At 40.6% G+C, this 17,720-nt stretch overlaps 1 protein-coding gene and 1 long non-coding RNA gene across 2 annotated transcripts in view; one reads left to right on the forward strand and one right to left on the reverse strand.

The window, feature by feature from the left end:
- LOC148355935 (uncharacterized) overlaps nt 1-15,918 on the forward strand; it is a 34,588-nt gene extending 18,670 nt beyond the window's left edge. The window contains exons 3-5 of the long non-coding RNA XR_015852194.1: nt 1,075-1,175; nt 9,634-9,768; nt 14,955-15,918. This is a non-coding gene — a long non-coding RNA (uncharacterized LOC148355935). The remainder of the gene's footprint in view (nt 1-1,074; nt 1,176-9,633; nt 9,769-14,954) is intronic.
- shc2 (SHC (Src homology 2 domain containing) transforming protein 2) overlaps nt 1-17,720 on the reverse strand; it is a 41,715-nt gene that overhangs the window by 23,103 nt on the left and 892 nt on the right. Inside the window, exons 2-4 of the mRNA XM_088349193.1 lie at nt 9,679-9,749; nt 1,099-1,159; nt 890-1,009 (exon numbers count right to left, since the gene is read on the reverse strand). Of these exons, the coding sequence (XP_088205319.1) occupies nt 890-1,009; nt 1,099-1,159; nt 9,679-9,749 (252 nt within the window). The remainder of the gene's footprint in view (nt 1-889; nt 1,010-1,098; nt 1,160-9,678; nt 9,750-17,720) is intronic.

Genomic DNA, 17,720 nt, shown 5'->3' on the forward strand with positions numbered 1-17,720 from the left:
CCACAGCGCTGGCCTGTCTGGCCTTTTTTCGTTTGCTAAAAAAGTTTAGAATATCCAATAAAGTGTGTTCCACTTTATGATTGTGTCCCACTTATTGTTGATGCTTCACAAGAAATGACAGTTTTATATCTTGATGTTTGAAGTCTGAAATGTGGCAAAAAGGTACAAAGTACAAGGGGGGCAAATACTTTCGCAAGCCACTGTATATATAATATATATACAATCAGGGTTGGGTAGGGTTACTTGAACTGGATTACTTTCAGTGACTTTTGGATGACTCCAATAGCAAAGAGACTAAATGTGAATAAAATGATGACTCACACCACGTGGTAAGCTTTCTCTCCTGGCTTTGATCTCCGGCAAAACTAACATCAAATGCGACGGAAACAAAATGAAAATCAATCCAAACAGCTTTTTGCCGTTCCATGTATTCTGTTACTTCCCAAGCCTGCACAAAATGTAGTCATTTTATTCATGTTTAGTTTCTTTTGTCTTTTATGAGCATATTTGGTATTTGAGTCATCCAAAAGTCATTGAAAGTAATCCAGTTCAAGTAACCCTACCCAACCCTGGTCTCCAGCTTCGATCCGTTTTTGATCCTGACCACGTCTGCTCTCCCGTCCCGGCTTATGACCCCTTTTTGTCCCAGACTACGTCTACTCTATCGTTCTGGCTTACGATTCGTTTCCGACCCCGACCACGCCTTGCTCTCCCAGCCCCGGCTACCGACCCGTTTTTCCGTCCCTGACACCGCCATCGCTCGCTTCAAAGATCCACTCTCGTGTTCGGATCAGTAATTCTAGGATGAGTAATCCAAAAGTAATTGAAAGTAATCCAATTCAAGTAACCCTACCCAACCCTGTATATAATATATAACTTCTGGTCGTACCTGCCGCGTGGTGGGAACCAGCAATCCCACTCCATCGATGGAAATATTGACAGCGATGCTCATTCCGGCGAAACGTAGGTTGCTCTTTCCCATGATGGCTTGAAGGGCTTTGTTAGCAGCCTATGTACGCAAGGGGTGGGGACATTAGCGCGCTAGCTAACGTGACTTTGATGGGGATTTTACAGATGGGCATCGAATTCGGCACGGACCTTCTTCCTCCATGCCACTTTACCACCCGGGACGGCGTCGCACAGTCTGTTGATGGCCTCCCTAAAGAAGGAGAAAGGTTAGAACAAATATACCATTGTTTTTGGGTATGATCTATGTTCCCTGTCATTTTCCTTACGGGTCTGAGCCTTCACACAAAGTCGGTGAGCGACACTTAAAACAACAGTGAGCAACGGCAATCCCAAGTGTGGCAACTAAGTCATGAGCAAACATGTCCAAAACTTGACATCAAGTTACATTTTGCTAAGTTTCCGGCAATGCAAACCTACAAACGGCCTACAAACGTCATTTGTTTTTAACAATTCTTTCACAAGATATCCATTTTTTTTTCCTGATATATTTTGTTGCATAATATTAACATTTTTGGGGGATTATTGAATCGGTTGTAAGATACAGAACTGTACTTAATCACATTTTAGTGGAAAAACAATGTTGGCAACAAAATTCACTTGATATGATTGGAAATTATTTGAATGCAACACAAACTTTTCTTCTTTTTTCCGTGTTATTTTCCTACTTTTTTAAAAATTCCTTTAAAAAAAAATCTCAATGTGTTTATTTTTTCCGAGCTGTTACTTTTTTCTTTTTGTTCTCTATTTACTTTTTTCCTACATTTCTTTCTTTTCTTTTTTTCTGGCTTTTTTTTTCTAAAATTTTCCTTCTTTTTTTCTCTTCCTTTTGTTTCTTTTTTTCTTAGCTTTTCACTACTTTTTCATGTTGGTATTTTTTTCTTTTTTGTTCTATTCCCCCCTTCCTTTAAGTCATTTTGTGCACAATTTTACACAATATTTGGTTGTATAAGGATTAAAGAAGCAAAAACAACCTGAAGAGCCGTTTAGGACCCAAAAGAGCCGGTTCCTTTTAGTGAGCCGAGCCGAAGTAGCCGCTTCTCGACAAACTCTACTAGCTTTACTCAACTTCGTTTTACTTCGACTCGACTTCAAAATACCGCATTTAGGACACAACCTCAGGGGAACCCGTGAATTTTGACCTTCGTGCACTGCAACTTTGACTTAAGTCGCTTCTTAATTAGCAATTTTGAGCCCTGATTTTTGTGCGCTGGCTAGATTTTCTTGTGCGCTGAGAATGTGCGAGCAGTGCGCAATTGCGCACGCGCGCAGCTTAGAGGGAACACTGGTTATGATGGGTCATTTCTACAGCGTGTAATGTTTTAACATCTCCTAAACTGCAATCTGACTCCAAGACACTTCACATTTCTTGCCCAAACCCTTACAGTTGGAGCATGTCCAGAAGTCGGAGAAGTTATTCAGCTGAGTATAGTCCACATATTAATTTATTTAGCCGAATCAAAGAGTTGAACAATTCAGGTCTCTGCCTGTGCCAATTACAATCGTGTGCAGTAGACAGAGCGACAGGAGCTCCCGGGTTGCCCAGTTCTATGCCACATGGGATGGACTGTCCACACCACATGATCAAGCCTCTGGCTGATTGGTCGGTGCCGTGTTGATGCAATTATCCCAATCGTCCTCCGAAGCATTGGGAGAAGGGTGATAGGTCAACGCCCTTGCCCCTAGGCGAGGTGATTAACTCAGGCGACGTGATTAAGTCATTGTTATCTACACAAACAGAATCACAAAGACACATTCCAAAGGAAATCCAGTTTCGACACCCTTATAAAGAAATGTACTCAAGGCTGAGGTCAAACTTAGGACAAGTATTTTTAAGTATAAGCGAAATAAAACAGTGTATAAAATAGTTTATAACTTCAAGCGCTTTACCCGTACCACTAAGGACCTCCAGAGCGCTTTCCCAACACATTTTACATTTTGGCCATTCACACACACACACACTCACACACCGATAGCGAAGTCAGCCGTGCAAGGCGACTACCCGCCTATCGGAGGCATCAGGGCAAGGGGTGTTAAACTGATTTGGACTAAGGGGCCACGTGCTGAAAAAAACACTCTCAATGGGGCCACGCAAGTAGATTAAAGAGAGAAAGAGGGGGTGGGAGAAAAGGGAGAAAGAGTAAGAGAGACATAGAGAGAGAGCACAATAAAGAGAGAGAAAGAGATGGAAAATATACAGAGAAGGAACCAAAAGGGAAAGAAAGTGAGTAAAAGAAAGACAAAGTGAGAGTGAAAAAATGAGAAAAGAGAAAAAGAGAGACAGAGTGAGAGGTAGAGAGAGAGAAAGAATGAGAAAAGAGAAAGTGAGAAAAGGAGTAAGTGTGGGAAAACGAGAGTAAGAAAGAAATGAGAAAAAGGAAAGGAGAAGAGAGAGAATAGAGTGAGAATGAGGAAAAAAGAAAGAGATCAAGGGCGAAAAAGAGTTTAAAAGAGTGAGGACGAAAAATACTTTAATATATATATATATATATATATATATATATATATATATATATATATATATGTATTGTCACGACGAGAGCGGAATCAGGACCCAAATGCGTAACGTTGACCACAAGTTATTGATAGAAAGAGGAAAGGCCGCGCCCGGGATCCAGTGCTCACTGGACGCAGGAAGCAAGCTGCTCACACAATCGGATCGTGTTCCGGGTACGGAAGTGGCTCTTCCGGAGCTGGAGATGGCGGTGTCGAGGATGGAAAAAAAGAGGTTGATAGCCGGGACAGAGAGCAAAAACGTGGCCGGGATCAAAAACGGGTCGTAAGCCGGGACGGGAGAGCAAAAACATGGTCGGGGTCAAAAGACAGGTCGGAGCCGGAGACAAACAGGGAGATCAGGAACGGACGGGTAGAAAACGGGTACAAAATGCAGGTCAAAGTGCTTGCCTTTTAGAAACAAAGGTTCGATGACGGACTGACGACAGGAGAGTGAAAGGACTGGGCTTAAAAAGGACAGGTAACCATTAGTAAGTACTGTATTCGTAATGGCTATTTTACTCTATGGTTTCAACAGTGACATGATCCGAAAAGATGCGACGTAAACAACTCGAGGGAGTTAAGGTTTCCCCGTTACTGGAAAAATAACGCCGTTAACAAAACGACCAACTAATGGGAGGTAGGTGACGGTGGGCGAGCGTCCCTCATTGGCCGGCTGTCACGGGGGCAGGCGAGGAGCCGGCGACCCCTATCCACTTGCTCGTAAATATTTAAAAAGCAGCAGCAGCAGGACGGCCATCTTTTGTCTCAGTTTCCGTCTCGCTCGTCTCCTTTTCCACCTTGCGCAACAGCGAAGGGTGATTGAGGCTATCGTTGTTGTTGTTTTTGTCCTGGTAAGATGGCGGCACCTCTCTTTCTCTTTTTCCTCTTTCTCACACTATTTCTTTCCCTCTTTTTTTCTCCCTCTTCTCCCTCTCTCTCTTCACCTTTAATCCACTAGTCCTGCGAGATATCTTTTTTTTTATTTTCTTTGTTTTTGTATGTGTTTGTCTTGCTGTTGGTCACTCTTCTCGGGGGATATGACCGGGGTAGATAAATAGATGTCTAGATGTCTAGATAGATAGATGTCTAAAAATAGATGTCTAGATATCTAGATAGATAGATGTCTAGATAGACAGATGTCTAGATAGATAAATAGATATATGTCTAGATAGATAGATGTCTAGATAGATAGATAGATAGATAGATAGATGTCTAGATAGATAGATATATAGATGTCTAGATAGATAGATGTCTAGATAGATAGATGTCTAGATAGATAGATAGATAGATGTCTAGATAGATAGATATATAGATGTCTAGATAGATAGATGTCTAGATAGATAGATAGATAGATAGATAGATGTCTATAAGATGTCTAGATAGATGTCTAGATAGATATATGTATAGATAGATAGATAGATAGATGTCTAGATAGATGTCTATAAGATGTCTAGGTAGATGTATAGATAGATGTCTAGATAGATTTCTAGATAGATGGATGTCTAGATAGATGTCTATAAGATGTCTAGATAGATAGTTGTCTAGATAGATAGTTGTCTAGATATATGTCTAGATAGATTTCTAGATAGATTTCTAGATGGATAGATGTCTAGGTAGATGTCTAGTTAGATAGATGTTTAGATAGATAGCTGTCTAGATATAGATGTCTAGATATAGATGTCTAGATAGATAGATGGATAGATAGATGTCTAGAGAGATAGAGAGATAGATAGATGTCTAGAGAGATAGATAGATAGATGTCTAGAGAGATAGATAGATAGATGTCTAGATAGATAGATAGATGGATAGATAGATCCTTTTAATGAGTCCTCAGCAGTGTTTTTGCCTGGCGTTTCTTGAAAAACTGATCCAATGACGTCAGTTTTCGCCGGATTTTGACCAACGGTGGGAAATGCGCAAGGCAGACGTTAACATAATGACTGATAGGCTGACCTGTCAATGCTTTCCAAAATTCTAAGATTTCAAAGAATTTTGCCAAAATATCCTTAATTTGGGCGGATGGAACGATGGCTGCGTCCTCCCTGTCCTGTCATCTCTTGCTTTGTTTTTGATGGCCAGAAAAAGTCTCTTCCTCTTCTTTTCTCCGTCTCTACTCTTCTGAATGTCTTTTGTGGGGTCCATTGTGAACGATAGCTCTTCGTAGCTGTACGATACAGAAGACTGTTTATAGAGCAGGAAGGGGACACGAAGAGCATGCTGGGATTGAGGCATACTGTTTTCTACCCTGTGGCCTTCGAGCTCAAACCCCTGCCCCACCCTTTCGTACACATCCAGTGCCACTGTTGCCGTCAAACCTCCAGTGAGTGAATTAAGCTAACGTGCAAAATGGTGTAGATGCTCAAAATGCTAACGTTCTTGTCCACATACTATTATGTGTTCCTGTGGGTTACAACGGGAGACCGCCGCATCTTTCTCCAGTCATTAGCGAACATCATCCATAATAGATCCCAGCCACCCTTATCCCCCCATCACGGCTAACTCCTCCCCTCCCCCATCACTTTAGCTTAGCAAGCTCACATTACTCCCGATCGATTGAGAGAGGGAAAGTCAGAGGAGGGGGCGATGTCTCTCGGGAGATGGAGGCCTGCCGCTGCTACAATAATAACATCACGTGTCGTTTTTCGGGTCTGGAAACACAAAAACAACCACAGAGGTCTTTTGGACGCTGGATTTTAGGGATTTATACTGGGCTATTGCACGAAAGTGGGATTAAGAAATCCAGGCTAACTGATTAAGAGCAATTTTGGCTTAATTGGTGTCAAGCATGTGACTATAAGAAGTCATTAGCTAGAGTTACTCACGAGAGTTAGTAGCAGAGCAGCACGGCGGTGCAGCACAGTTCTGAGGTCATGAGATCGAACCTCTTGAGAGGAGTTCGCATGTTCTCCCTGTGCTTGCGTGGGTTTCCTCCGGGCACTCCGGTTTCCTCCCACATCCCAAAAACATGCATTTCAGGTTGATTGGCCTAACCAAGATGTCCCTAGGTGTGAATGAGCGTGTGCAGATAATGGATGGATGGATGCATATGCTTGTACATCAATAAACTAAAAAATGGATGTGAGCAACATGTGGAGAGACTTTTTACCACAAGAATCAACTATTCTTCATCACCAATGAACTACAATCAAATAACAAGTGATATGGACAGCTACCATACTATCCAGTGAGCAATGTGATAACTTGCTGCAGTGGTGGTGTTTTTAGCACGGACAAAGGTTTTTAAGGTCCGTGTTTGTTTGCCGTACCCGGACACAGCGCGTTTTCATTTCTCTGGATTGAATTCTTGTTCACGTTTCGTCTCGTAATAACGTTTAACATTTGATGTGCGAGGTACAACGCTCTCGAGGCATAATGCACAAAACAGCACAGTCATTTTTTGCACGAAGCCCCAGTCATCTGTCCACGCCATCTGAAAAGAACACGATTTTTTCGCTGGAGGAGCTGTCATTATTCATTTAACGCGCGCTGGTGTTTCTGCGGGTGGGTCAAAACACGGATTTCTCCCCCTCGGCGAGGCGCCACACACTTGCACACAGAGCAGAAGAGGAGGGGCGCTACCGTAAAGCCTCTAAACAACACGGTGCGCAACTGAAAATGTCTAAATTTCAGATAAAAATGCGCATTTAAAAAAAAAAAAATCATTATTTTGCCGTGCGCTCGCGTGCCACTGCCGGGACGTGTGTCCTAGGTTGCCGACCCCTGCTCTACAGTAAAATAGTGACCAATGTCGGGAATAATTATGATTTTTTTTTTCAGTAACGGGTCATTTATCAAATTCATTTTTCTGCCGTTATAACGCAGTTATCTCTGACGAGGGTCAAAAGCGATACGTTACTTTGGCCGTGGAACGCTGGCGGCGGCGTGTCCCCGGTCCCCCGCTGCGTTGTTCGCGCTTCTCAGAGTTGTTTACCTCACGTCTTTTTGGATCATGTCACCATACAAAATAGCAACCGCCATATATTTTATAGCGATTTCGAATACAATATCAACTAATGCGCCGAAAGAAAAGGCGTCTGGTGGTACGACTATCTACTCGCGTCTATCTATTTATCTATGAGCTGTCTCTTGGAAGCAGGAGCTGGCTACCCACCAATCGAGAGCCACTTCCCCCTCCGAGACGCCGTTCTTCTCTTGTGATTGGTCGAAATGCATTTTTTACGGCATTCTGTTGACTTTGAATTTATCGAGTATAAAAAAAAAGGTATTTTTTCTTTTTTTTTGTAGATTTTTAACTATTTTTTTATTCATGTTTCAAGTTTTTTCAATGTTAACGTTTAAGTGTTTATTTTCCTTAATTAGACCCCAATTTAATTCATTCCTAATTATACATAATAAATGGTAATACACTATATGGAGGGCGGCACGGCGGCGCAGTGGTTAGTGCGTGTGCGGCACAGTTCTAAAGTCTTGGGAACCTCCTGTGTGGGTTCAAATCCAGCTACCGGACTTACTGTGCGGAGTTTGTATGTTCTCCCCGTGCTTGCGTGGGTTTCCTCCCACATTCCAAAAACATGCATTTCAGGCTGGTCCAAATTGTCCCTAGGTGTGAATGAGTGGCGAGTTGTCTGTCCCTGTGTGCCCTGCGATTGGCTGGCAACCAGTTCAAGGTGTCCCCTGCCCACTGCCCGATGATTGCTGGGATGGGCTCCAGCACCCCCGCGACCCTACTGAGGATAAGCGGTGCAGCTAATGAGATGAGATGAGATGAGACACTATATGGATTAAATAACAAGAAGAACACTAAGAGCCGTTTTGAAGCCGAAAGAACTGGCTCTTTTTAGTGAGCCAAGCCGAGAAGGCCGGCCGGTTCTCTGAAAAGATTCAGAATTCCCATCTCTACAACGGACCATTCGAGTTTGATTTATTGAAATCACTTGATATTGTGTACTGCTGATTGTGATTTTGTTTTATGGATGACTGTTTATTTTTGTTGGCAAAACCTGTTGCTAGTTACTAGTGCTGGTTTAAGACACCTACCGTATTTTCCGCACCATAAGGCGCACCTAAAAGCCTTTATTTTTTTCAAAAGCTGACCATGCGCCTTATAATACAGTGCGCGCCTTATTTATGGATCAATATTAATTCGCAAAGTCTTGCAACTAACTCGCAGCCGCCGACTCGATTTTCCCCCGAAGGCCAAGTCGTCCGCAGTGTATGCTGGGTTTTATTTACCGGTGTTTCATTGGCTAACCAATGTGTCAATCATCATTTGAATGGATCACTATTGGCTAAAGTTATTCGGAGGTCAAGAGGCGGATCCTTTTTATCATTTACAGGCTGGCATTGGCTGAAGAGGCAAAACAAAGCCTGCAATTGGCCGAAAAAGGTGAATGCGTATAGCACGTGGCTGACGGCATACAGAAAGCATTTTTTTAATATTTTGTATTTGTAAATATTTTATTCTCCTGGATTTACTAAACTCACGGATATAAGAGGACCACGGCTGCACATTATTATGAACACAAGGACTTCGGTGAGCTACTCCGGCTATATATATTATCCCTGTATCTTGTTTCATACTGAACTCGATGTTTCTGTGATAAGCGGTGCAGATAATGGATGGAATGGAGTGTCTGTTTTAAATTAAACTCAATTCCAAGTGTTTATTGTCATATGCACAGTAAAGTTGCGAGCGAAAAAGAAAATAGAAACTAAGGAATGGTCGGCATTTTTGAATCCCAAGACTTCCGAATGATATTTGGAACGATGCATTTGAGTGACATCGTACGGACACTGTTTCCGTATATGTCTGAGACACGTATTTGCTTCGTTGCAAGCTTTGGGAATGTTAAGGGGGTAAGAAGTTGGACTGAACCATCCGACTGTTTTGTCCACGTTCCCATTGTAGTGCCTTATAATCCGGTGCGTCTCATGTATGTCAAAAATAGGACCAAAAACTATTTTTTCAGGGTGCGCCCTATAACCCGGTGCGCCTTATAGTGCGGAAAATACGGTACTTATCTATTCGACTATTGTCCATTGTAGTCCAGATCATGCCTTTCAAAAGTCATCTTTTCAACAATAGAATTAGAATAAACTTTTTGTCATTGACAACAAGGTACTGAATATTGTTTACCATGAGATTAGATGCGGCAAGTTTTCATTCATTCATTCGTTCACTCATTCATTTGGAACGCTGAATTTCTTTAGCAGAATATCAAGAAGGTAAAGCAAAACCCTGAAGGAGCATCTTACCTGGTCACCTGAGTGCGAGTGTTGAAGTCCAAGGAGCGCATCGACTTCAGTACTTCGATGCAGCCCATGTACTGCGAAGAAACGGGTACTGTGAGTACGATGATCAAGTCAAGTACAGCCCTAGATAAGAAGTCTCAAAGAGCTGTACAGACTACAGAGTACTATCACATCATCCCCTGATCTAAAACTGACACGAGGGCAAGGGAAAACTCAAAATTCATCAGCTTTTGACATCCATGACTACTTCCGCAAAACATCAGAATAAACAGAGTACACAGACATCATCAACACGAGATATAGGGCGTATCTTTCTTTCTTTCTTTCTTTCTTTCTCTCCCTCCCTGTCTCTCTCTTTGTTACTCTCTTTCTCCCTCTCCCTCTTTGTCTCTATTTCTATTTCTCCATCTCTCTTTTCTCTTTGTTCTTTGTCTATTGTCTCTCTTTCTCCCTTTGTCTTTCCTTCTCCGTCTTTTTCTCTTTCTCTTTGTTTCTCTCTTTCAATTTCTCTTTTTCAATCTTCCTCTCGATTTCTCTTCCTCACTCACCCTTATGTCTCTCGTTCTCTCTCTCGCTCTATTTTCTTTCCTCTTTCTCTTCACTCTTTCGCTTTCTGTGAGTCTTTCTTTCTCTCTGCCTCTACCTTTTTCTTTCTCCCCTTCTCTGTTTTTTCTCTTTCTCTGTATCTCTCTTTCACTCTCTCTTTTTCTATCATTCTCTTGATGTCTCTCTCTCTTTTTCACTCATTCTTATGTCTCTCGTTCTCTTGATTTCTCTTTCTTTTTCTCTTTCAATTTATCTTTTGCTATCTTCCTCTCAATTTCTCTTTCTCACTCACCCCTATGTCTCTCATTCTCTCTCTTTCTCTTTTTTCTTTCCTCTTTCTCCTTCAATAAGTCATTCTTTCTCTTTGCATCTACCTTTTTCTTTCTCCCCTTCTCTGTCTTTTCTCTTTCTCTGTATCTCTCTATCATTCTCTTGATGTCTCTCTCTCTTTTTCACTCATTCTAATGTCTCTAGTTCTCTTGATTTCTCTTTCTTTTTCTCTTTCAATTTATCTTTTTCTATCTTCCTCTCAATTTCTCTTTCTCACTCACCCCTATGTCTCTCATTCTCTCTCTTTCTCGTTTTCTTTTTCTCCTTCAATAAGTCTTTCTTTTTCTCTGCCTCTACCTTTTTCTTTCTCCCTTTCTCTGTCTTTTCTCTTTCTTTGTATCTCTTTTTCTACCTTTCTCTCGATTTATCTCTCTCTTTCTCACTCACTCTTTTTCCTTTTCTCTTTCTATAAGTCGTTTTTTTCTCTCTCTGCCTCTATCTTATTCTTCCTCCTCTTCTCTCTTACTCTTTTCAAATTTCTTTCTCTTTCTCTCTTTTTCTTTTCTTTCTCTTGCACTGTTTCTCTTTTTTCTCAATTCTTCTGTCTTTTTCTCTCCCTTCTACCCTTTGTTTCATTCTTTTTCTCACTTTTTCTTTCTTTCTCTTGAACATCCCACATGGGAAACGGAGCGAGGCATCCGGGCCCAACCGCTTAATGATCTCCATAAGCCAATTTGCAAAGGGGGGAAGTCTTCCATCAAGCAAATGGACTCACTTCCCCTTTCGCACGGCCACTGAATGCTTCCATTGTCAGTCGAGCGCAAATACATCCCAAAACAAACCAAAAAAAGGCAAACATCTGCTGATAGGACGCATCCCGTCCTGCAGCCGGATTCCGTAACCGCTTTTTAAGAAGAATTCCTCGGAAATTCAATCACGGTGCGTCTGGGACGACCTATTTGCACCGTTTCATTCTTTCTTAACTGTCCGGAATGCCGTTTGGGAATTTTGGGAATAGAGAAGAGGAATTCTTTATCTAGAGCAGGGGTCTCGAAGTTAATGGAAACAGGGGGCGCTGAAGCTAAGGTCCGAGTGAGGTCGGGCCAAAAACAGTCGTTCCCGTCTAGTTTGTCCTGTTTTATTCCGATATCCTGTTTCATTACCATTCCTGTTTGTCCCGTCCTGTCCGGTATCGACCCCATCCTTCCGATATTTACCGAAGATAGCGAAGCAGCTACCCTCCTCGAGGGAAGCTCTGAGTCGGTTCTTTAAATGTCCTTCTCCAAAATTCAGGAGGCAGTGATCCTGGATGTGGGTCTCCTTGTTTAGGGAGAAGACTAAAATGGCCTTCAAGGCTGATAAGTTCTATCCTAACTGCGTCTATATTAGTGTAAGCTAACATGCTAATAGCAGCATGACGCCTCATGTTCCGACCTGGTAGTCACATGATTAAATGTAATTGAATAGAGGAAGGAATGGAGCCTTCTTAATGCCATTAGAGTAGATGCCTGACCAGGAGCAACCCCCTCTAACGCCCCCACTGCCGCCACTCCCGTAGGCAGGGATGACTGCCAACAATGGAGACAAAAAACTGTTTAGCGGCTAATGTCGGGGCTAGCTCCTTCCTGAATTGACTGAATGGAAACAAAGCGGAGGTCCATTGTTGGGGTAGTGCACGGCAACCGCGCAAAGCACGCGCTCAGATACCGGGTCATCGATCCGGATCGGGGGGCTCCGACCTTTTTCAAGCTACATTTTCTTACTATTTAGCGCAAAAGGCACCCAGTTTGATATGAAATTCTAAAATAGCAACTTAGCTAGAAAGCTAGCTAAAAGAGTAAAAAAACAACAACAAATAGCTAGCTAGAAAGGAGGCAAACATTTAGCTCGATTACTCACAAAAAAGGTCAATGTGTAGGTCAATAGCTAGCTTGCCAGATAGCTAAATGTTAAGAAAATAGTTAGCTACAAACCAAAAAATCTAAAGAATAAAAGGAGCTAGGTAGCTAGCTAAAAGATTAAACAACTCACTAAGTAGCCAGCTAAAAAGCTAAGAACAAACCTTGCTCGAAAGGAGGCCAACATTTAGCTTGATTACTACCAAAAATGTGTAGCTATATAACGTGCAAAAATGTAAAAATCTAGCTAGATAGCTTGCCAGTTAGCTAAATGTTAAGAAAATAGTTAAAAACCCAAAAAAGATAAAGAATAAAAAGGAGTTAGATAGCTAGCTAAAAGAGTAAAAAAATCAACTAGATAGCTTGCTAGAAAGGAGGCCAACATTTAGCTTGATTACTAGCAAAAAAGGTCAATGTGTAGCTATATAGCATGCTGCAAAAATGTATAAATCTAGCTAGATAGCGAATAGTTAGCTACAAACCAAAAAAGGTAAAAAATAAAAAGGAGCTAGAAGCTAACTAAAAGATTAAACAACTCACTAAATAGCCAGCTAAAAAGCTAAGAACAAAGCTAGCTAGAAAGGAGGCCAACATTTAGCTTGATAACAAGCAAAAAAAAGTCAAATCTATGGCTAGATAGCATGCAAAAAATGTAAAAAGCTAGCTAGATAGTTTTCCAAACGGCTAAAAAGTTATAAATAATTAGCTACAAACCAAAAAAGGCCCAAAATAAAAATGAGCTAAATAGCTAGCCAGAAAGCTAAAGAGCGAGATAGAAAGGAGGTCAAAATTAGCTTGATAACTAGCAAAATCGTTAGCTTGATAGCATGCAAAAATGTAAAAATCTAGCTAGATAGCTAAATGTTAAGAAAATAGTTGGCTACAAACAAAAAAAGGTAAAAAAAAATACAAATAAAAAGGGAGCTAGATGGCTAGCTAAAAGATTAAACAACTCACTAAATAGCCAGCTAAAAAACTAAGAACAAAGCTAGCGAGAAAGGAGGCCAACATTTAGCTTGATAACAAGCAAAAAAAGTCAAATCTATGCTAAATAGCATGCAAAAAATGTTAAAAGCTAGCTAGGTAGCTTGCCAGATAGCCAAAGGTTAAAATATAGTTAGTTACAAACCCAAAAAGTTAAAAATAAAAATAAAAAGAAGCTAGACAGCTAGCTTACTAAATAGCCAGCTAGAAAGCTAAAAACAAAGCCTGATAGCTAGCTAGAAAGGAGGCCGAAATTTAGCTTGATGACTAGCAAAAAATGTCAAATGTATGGCTAGATAGCATGCAAAAAAATAAAAAGCTAGCTAGATAGCTTGCCAAACGGCTAAAAGGTTATAAATAGTTAGCTACAAACCACAAAAGGTCAAAAATAAAAATGGTTTAAATAGCTGGCTAGAAAGCTAAAAACAAAGCTCAAGAGCTAAATAGAAAGGAGGTCAAAAATTAGCTTGATAACTAGCAAAAACGTTAGCTTGATAGCATGCAAAAAATGTAAAAAGCTAGCTAGATATCTTCTCAAATAGCTGAAAGGTTAGGAAAATAGTAAGCTATAAACCAAAATAGATAAAAAATAAAAATGAGCTAAATAGCTAGCTAGAAAGCTAAAAACAAAGCTAAAGAGCTAAATAGAAAGGTCAAAAATTAGCTTGATAACTAGCAAAAACGTTAGCTTGATAGCATGCAAAAAATGTAAAAAGCTAGCTAGATATCTTCTCAAATAGCTGAAAGGTTAGGAAAATAGTAAGCTATAAACCAAAATAGATAAAAAATAAATATGAGCTAAATAGCTAGCTAGAAAGCTAAAAACAAAGCTAAAGAGCTAAATAGAAAGGTCAAAAATTAGCTTGATAACTAGCAAAAACGTTAGCTTGATAGCATGCAAAAAATGTAAAAAGCTAGCTAGATATCTTCTCAAATAGCTGAAAGGTTAGGAAAATAGTAAGCTATAAACCAAAATAGATAAAAAATAAATATGAGCTAAATAGCTAGCTAGAAAGCTAAAAACAAAGCTAAAGAGCTAAATAGAAAGGTCAAAAATTAGCTTGATAACTAGCAAAAACGTTAGCTTGATAGCATGCAAAAAATGTAAAAAGCTAGCTAAATATCTTGCCAAATAGCTAAAAGGTTAGGAAAACAGTTAGCTACGAACCTAAAACTGTGAAAAATAAAAGGGATAGTTAGCTAAAAGTGTAAATCCCTATCTAAATAGCCAAATCGAAAGCTAAAAACAAAGCTAGAAAGCTAGAAATGGTTAGCTACAAACTAAAAAGGTCAAAAATAAAAATGAGCTAAATAGCTAGCTAGAAAGCTAAAAACAAAGCTCAAGAGCGAGACAGAAGGAGGTCAAAATTAGCTTGATAACTAGCAAAAACGTTTGATAATTGGTTACCGGACAGTTTTATATTTTCATTGGGCTTTCTTGTTAATTGACGGCGTCATACTTGAATTCTTCAGTCTCTTTTGCGTCCCACTGTGATAACCCTCATTAACAAGCACGGTGTTTTCACTTTATTTTGAAAAGCACCAAATGCTACCACTATGATTTTATTTATTCTTTCGCAGGGTTGTAAACCAAACAGCGATTCGAGCGTGGAAGTCGGGGCGGTGCTAAGAGAAGTACGAGAGAAAAACGAGCCGCTATCCTTCAAACAGTGACCTGCATTGTTTATATATGTCCCCTTGACACTCACGAAATAAGTGGAGTTGTTTTTTTCTTATTTCTGTCTCTTTCTTTCACAATTTCTATCTCTTTCTCTTTTTCTCCTTTTTATCACTCTTTCTGTTTCTCTTTCCCTTTCTCTCTTTTACACTCTCACTTTCTTTAGCTCTCTCCCTCTACATTTCTGTAATTTTCTCTTTCTCTCTCTCACACTCATTTCCTTTCTCGATCTTCCTCTCCATTTATCTATTTTCTCTCTCTCTCTCTCTCTCTCTTTCTCCCCCTCTCTCTCTTTCTGAATTAGTTTTTTTCTCTTTCTTTGTCTCTCTTTTTCTCTTTGTCTTTCTCTCTCTCTCTCTTACTCAATCTCTCTTTCTATCTTTCTTTGTCTCTCTTTCCGTCTCTGACTCTTTTACTTGCTCTTTTTGTAGCTCTCCTTCTTTCTTTCAACATTTCTTCTTTCTTTTCTATCTTTCTCTCCATTTCTTTCTCTTCCCTCTTTGTCACTCCATGGCTCTCTCTCGCTCTCCCTCTTTCTCTCTCTCACTTTCTAAATTCCTTTTTTCCCTATTTCTTCATCCCTCTCTTTTTCTCACTTTGTGTCTTTCTCTCTGTTTTACTCTCTTTCTCACTCTTTTCTCTCTTTCTTTGTCTCTCTTTCTGTCTCTGACTATTTCTCTCACTTTTTTTCTAGCACTCTCTCTCTCTTACTTTCTGAATTTGTTTTCTCTCTCTTTTGTCTCTTTTTCTTTCTCTTTCCATGTTTCTGTGACTACTGTTCTCGCTCTTTTTCTAGCACTCTTTCCCTCTTTCCTTCTTTTTCTAACCTTCTCTCCTTTTTTTTCTTTCCCTCTCTCTCTTTCCATGACTTTCTTTCTTTCTCTTTTACTCTCTTTCTGTTGTCCTCACTCTCTTTTTCTTTCTTTCTCTGGTTTTCTTTCTGTCTCCTGCTCTCTTTCTGACTTTCTTTCTCATTCTCTTTATCTCATTTTTCCTTTCTCTCTTTCTCTCTCCCGCTTTCTTTTCCTCCTTCTCTCACTTTCTTCCTTTCTCTCTAATTTACTAATATGTTGTCATGAGGGTAGGAACCTTTGTGAGGTACCCGTTCCCTGGTGTGCTATACGACGTGAGTCACTTCCACCCGAATCAGTGAATAGAGACAACAGGAGTGGTTCACTTATTTTTTGGCTTGTTCCATTTTGAACACCTGGCCGAGACACTCCATATCCATTTTTTCTCTGGGCTTCAAATCACTCGAAGATATCCTTCTCCATTTCCAGGTACTCTCCAAGGCATTTTTTTTTCTCCAATTAAAAGTCAGTACACTTTTAACCGTAAATTCTGCGCTCACGTTTGCCCTATGGATTGGTTGTTCCTGTATAAGCCACGCCCCCTCTCACATGCTGCACCCATTGGCTACTGGTGACACGCAGCCAAAAATATGCGTAAAAACTGACGCCAGGATTTTAGCATCCTAACACAAAACTGTATGACATTTTACATTAGCGTGTACTCTGAACTTTTGGGCTATTTACTTAACCCAACATTTGGGTCAAATAAACTGTTAGCTTAACATTATTTAGATGTGTTTTGTACGGCTATTAATGTTGACCCACACTCTAAAAACACTTGGGTCCAAAATGCGACCAACCCAACACTTGGGTCAAAAAACAACACAATTGTTTGTGATTATTTAAAACACAGTATTGCAGTATTGGGTTGGTCCCTGGGTTATTTTTAACACAACTGTATGTAAAGTTCAATTTCTGGGTGACACATTAATAATGATGACATTTGGGTGAGCCACTTATTGACCCAACAAATTACATAAGAGTGTCAAGACCAGAACAGAAACAGGACCCAATTGCGTAGCGTAGAGTTTACCACAAGTTTTCGCTGGAGGCGGGAAGCAAGTCCCTTTCGTATTCAGATTGTGATCCGAACACGGAAGAGTATATTCCGTAGCCAGCGATGGCGGTGTCAGGGACGGAAAAACGGGTCAGTAGCCGGGACTGGGAGAGCAAGGTGTGGGCAAGGTCGGAAGCGACTCGTAAGCCAGAACGGGAGGGTAGACGTAGTCGGGGACAAAAAGATGTCGTAAGCCGGGACGGGAGAGCAGACGTAGGCAGGATCAAAACGGGTCGTAGCCGGAGACAGACGGGAGCAAAAACGGGACAGGTGGGAGTCAGGGTCGAAAAAGGCTTGCCTAATATACACTGAGGTTCGCAGACGGACTGACAACAGGGGACAGACAGGACTGGGTTCAAATACTGACAGGGAGCCAATCAGAACCTGCGGCGGTTGGCGCCAAATGAGTAGGCACAGCTGAGTCACATCAGTAATCATGACAAAGAGTGCATAAAAATTGGGTTACAAAAATAACCTAACAAACAACAAGACTTTTGGGGAGGGTATAGCGTTATTTATTTTCACCTAATTATTGTTGAGGGAGGCTCATTGTTATCCAAACAGTTTAGTCAAAAACTTTTTGGGTTTGTTTTTACCCAATTAAGTACGCTACAAGCTTTTTGGGTTAGCCTGAAAATTGGGCCATATTATGACCTATCAAACCAGTTTTATGGGAAGGTTATTTGTTTGACCTAAATTTTAAAGGCTGACTTAGTCGTAAATAAGTTGGATGGACCCTATTTTCAAAGCGTATTGGGTTA

This window comes from Urocampus carinirostris, chromosome 12, assembly GCF_059441175.1.
Source record: "Urocampus carinirostris isolate Australia breed hairy pipefish chromosome 12, RoL_Ucar_1.0, whole genome shotgun sequence".
NCBI classification, from domain to species: Eukaryota; Metazoa; Chordata; class Actinopteri; order Syngnathiformes; family Syngnathidae; genus Urocampus; species Urocampus carinirostris.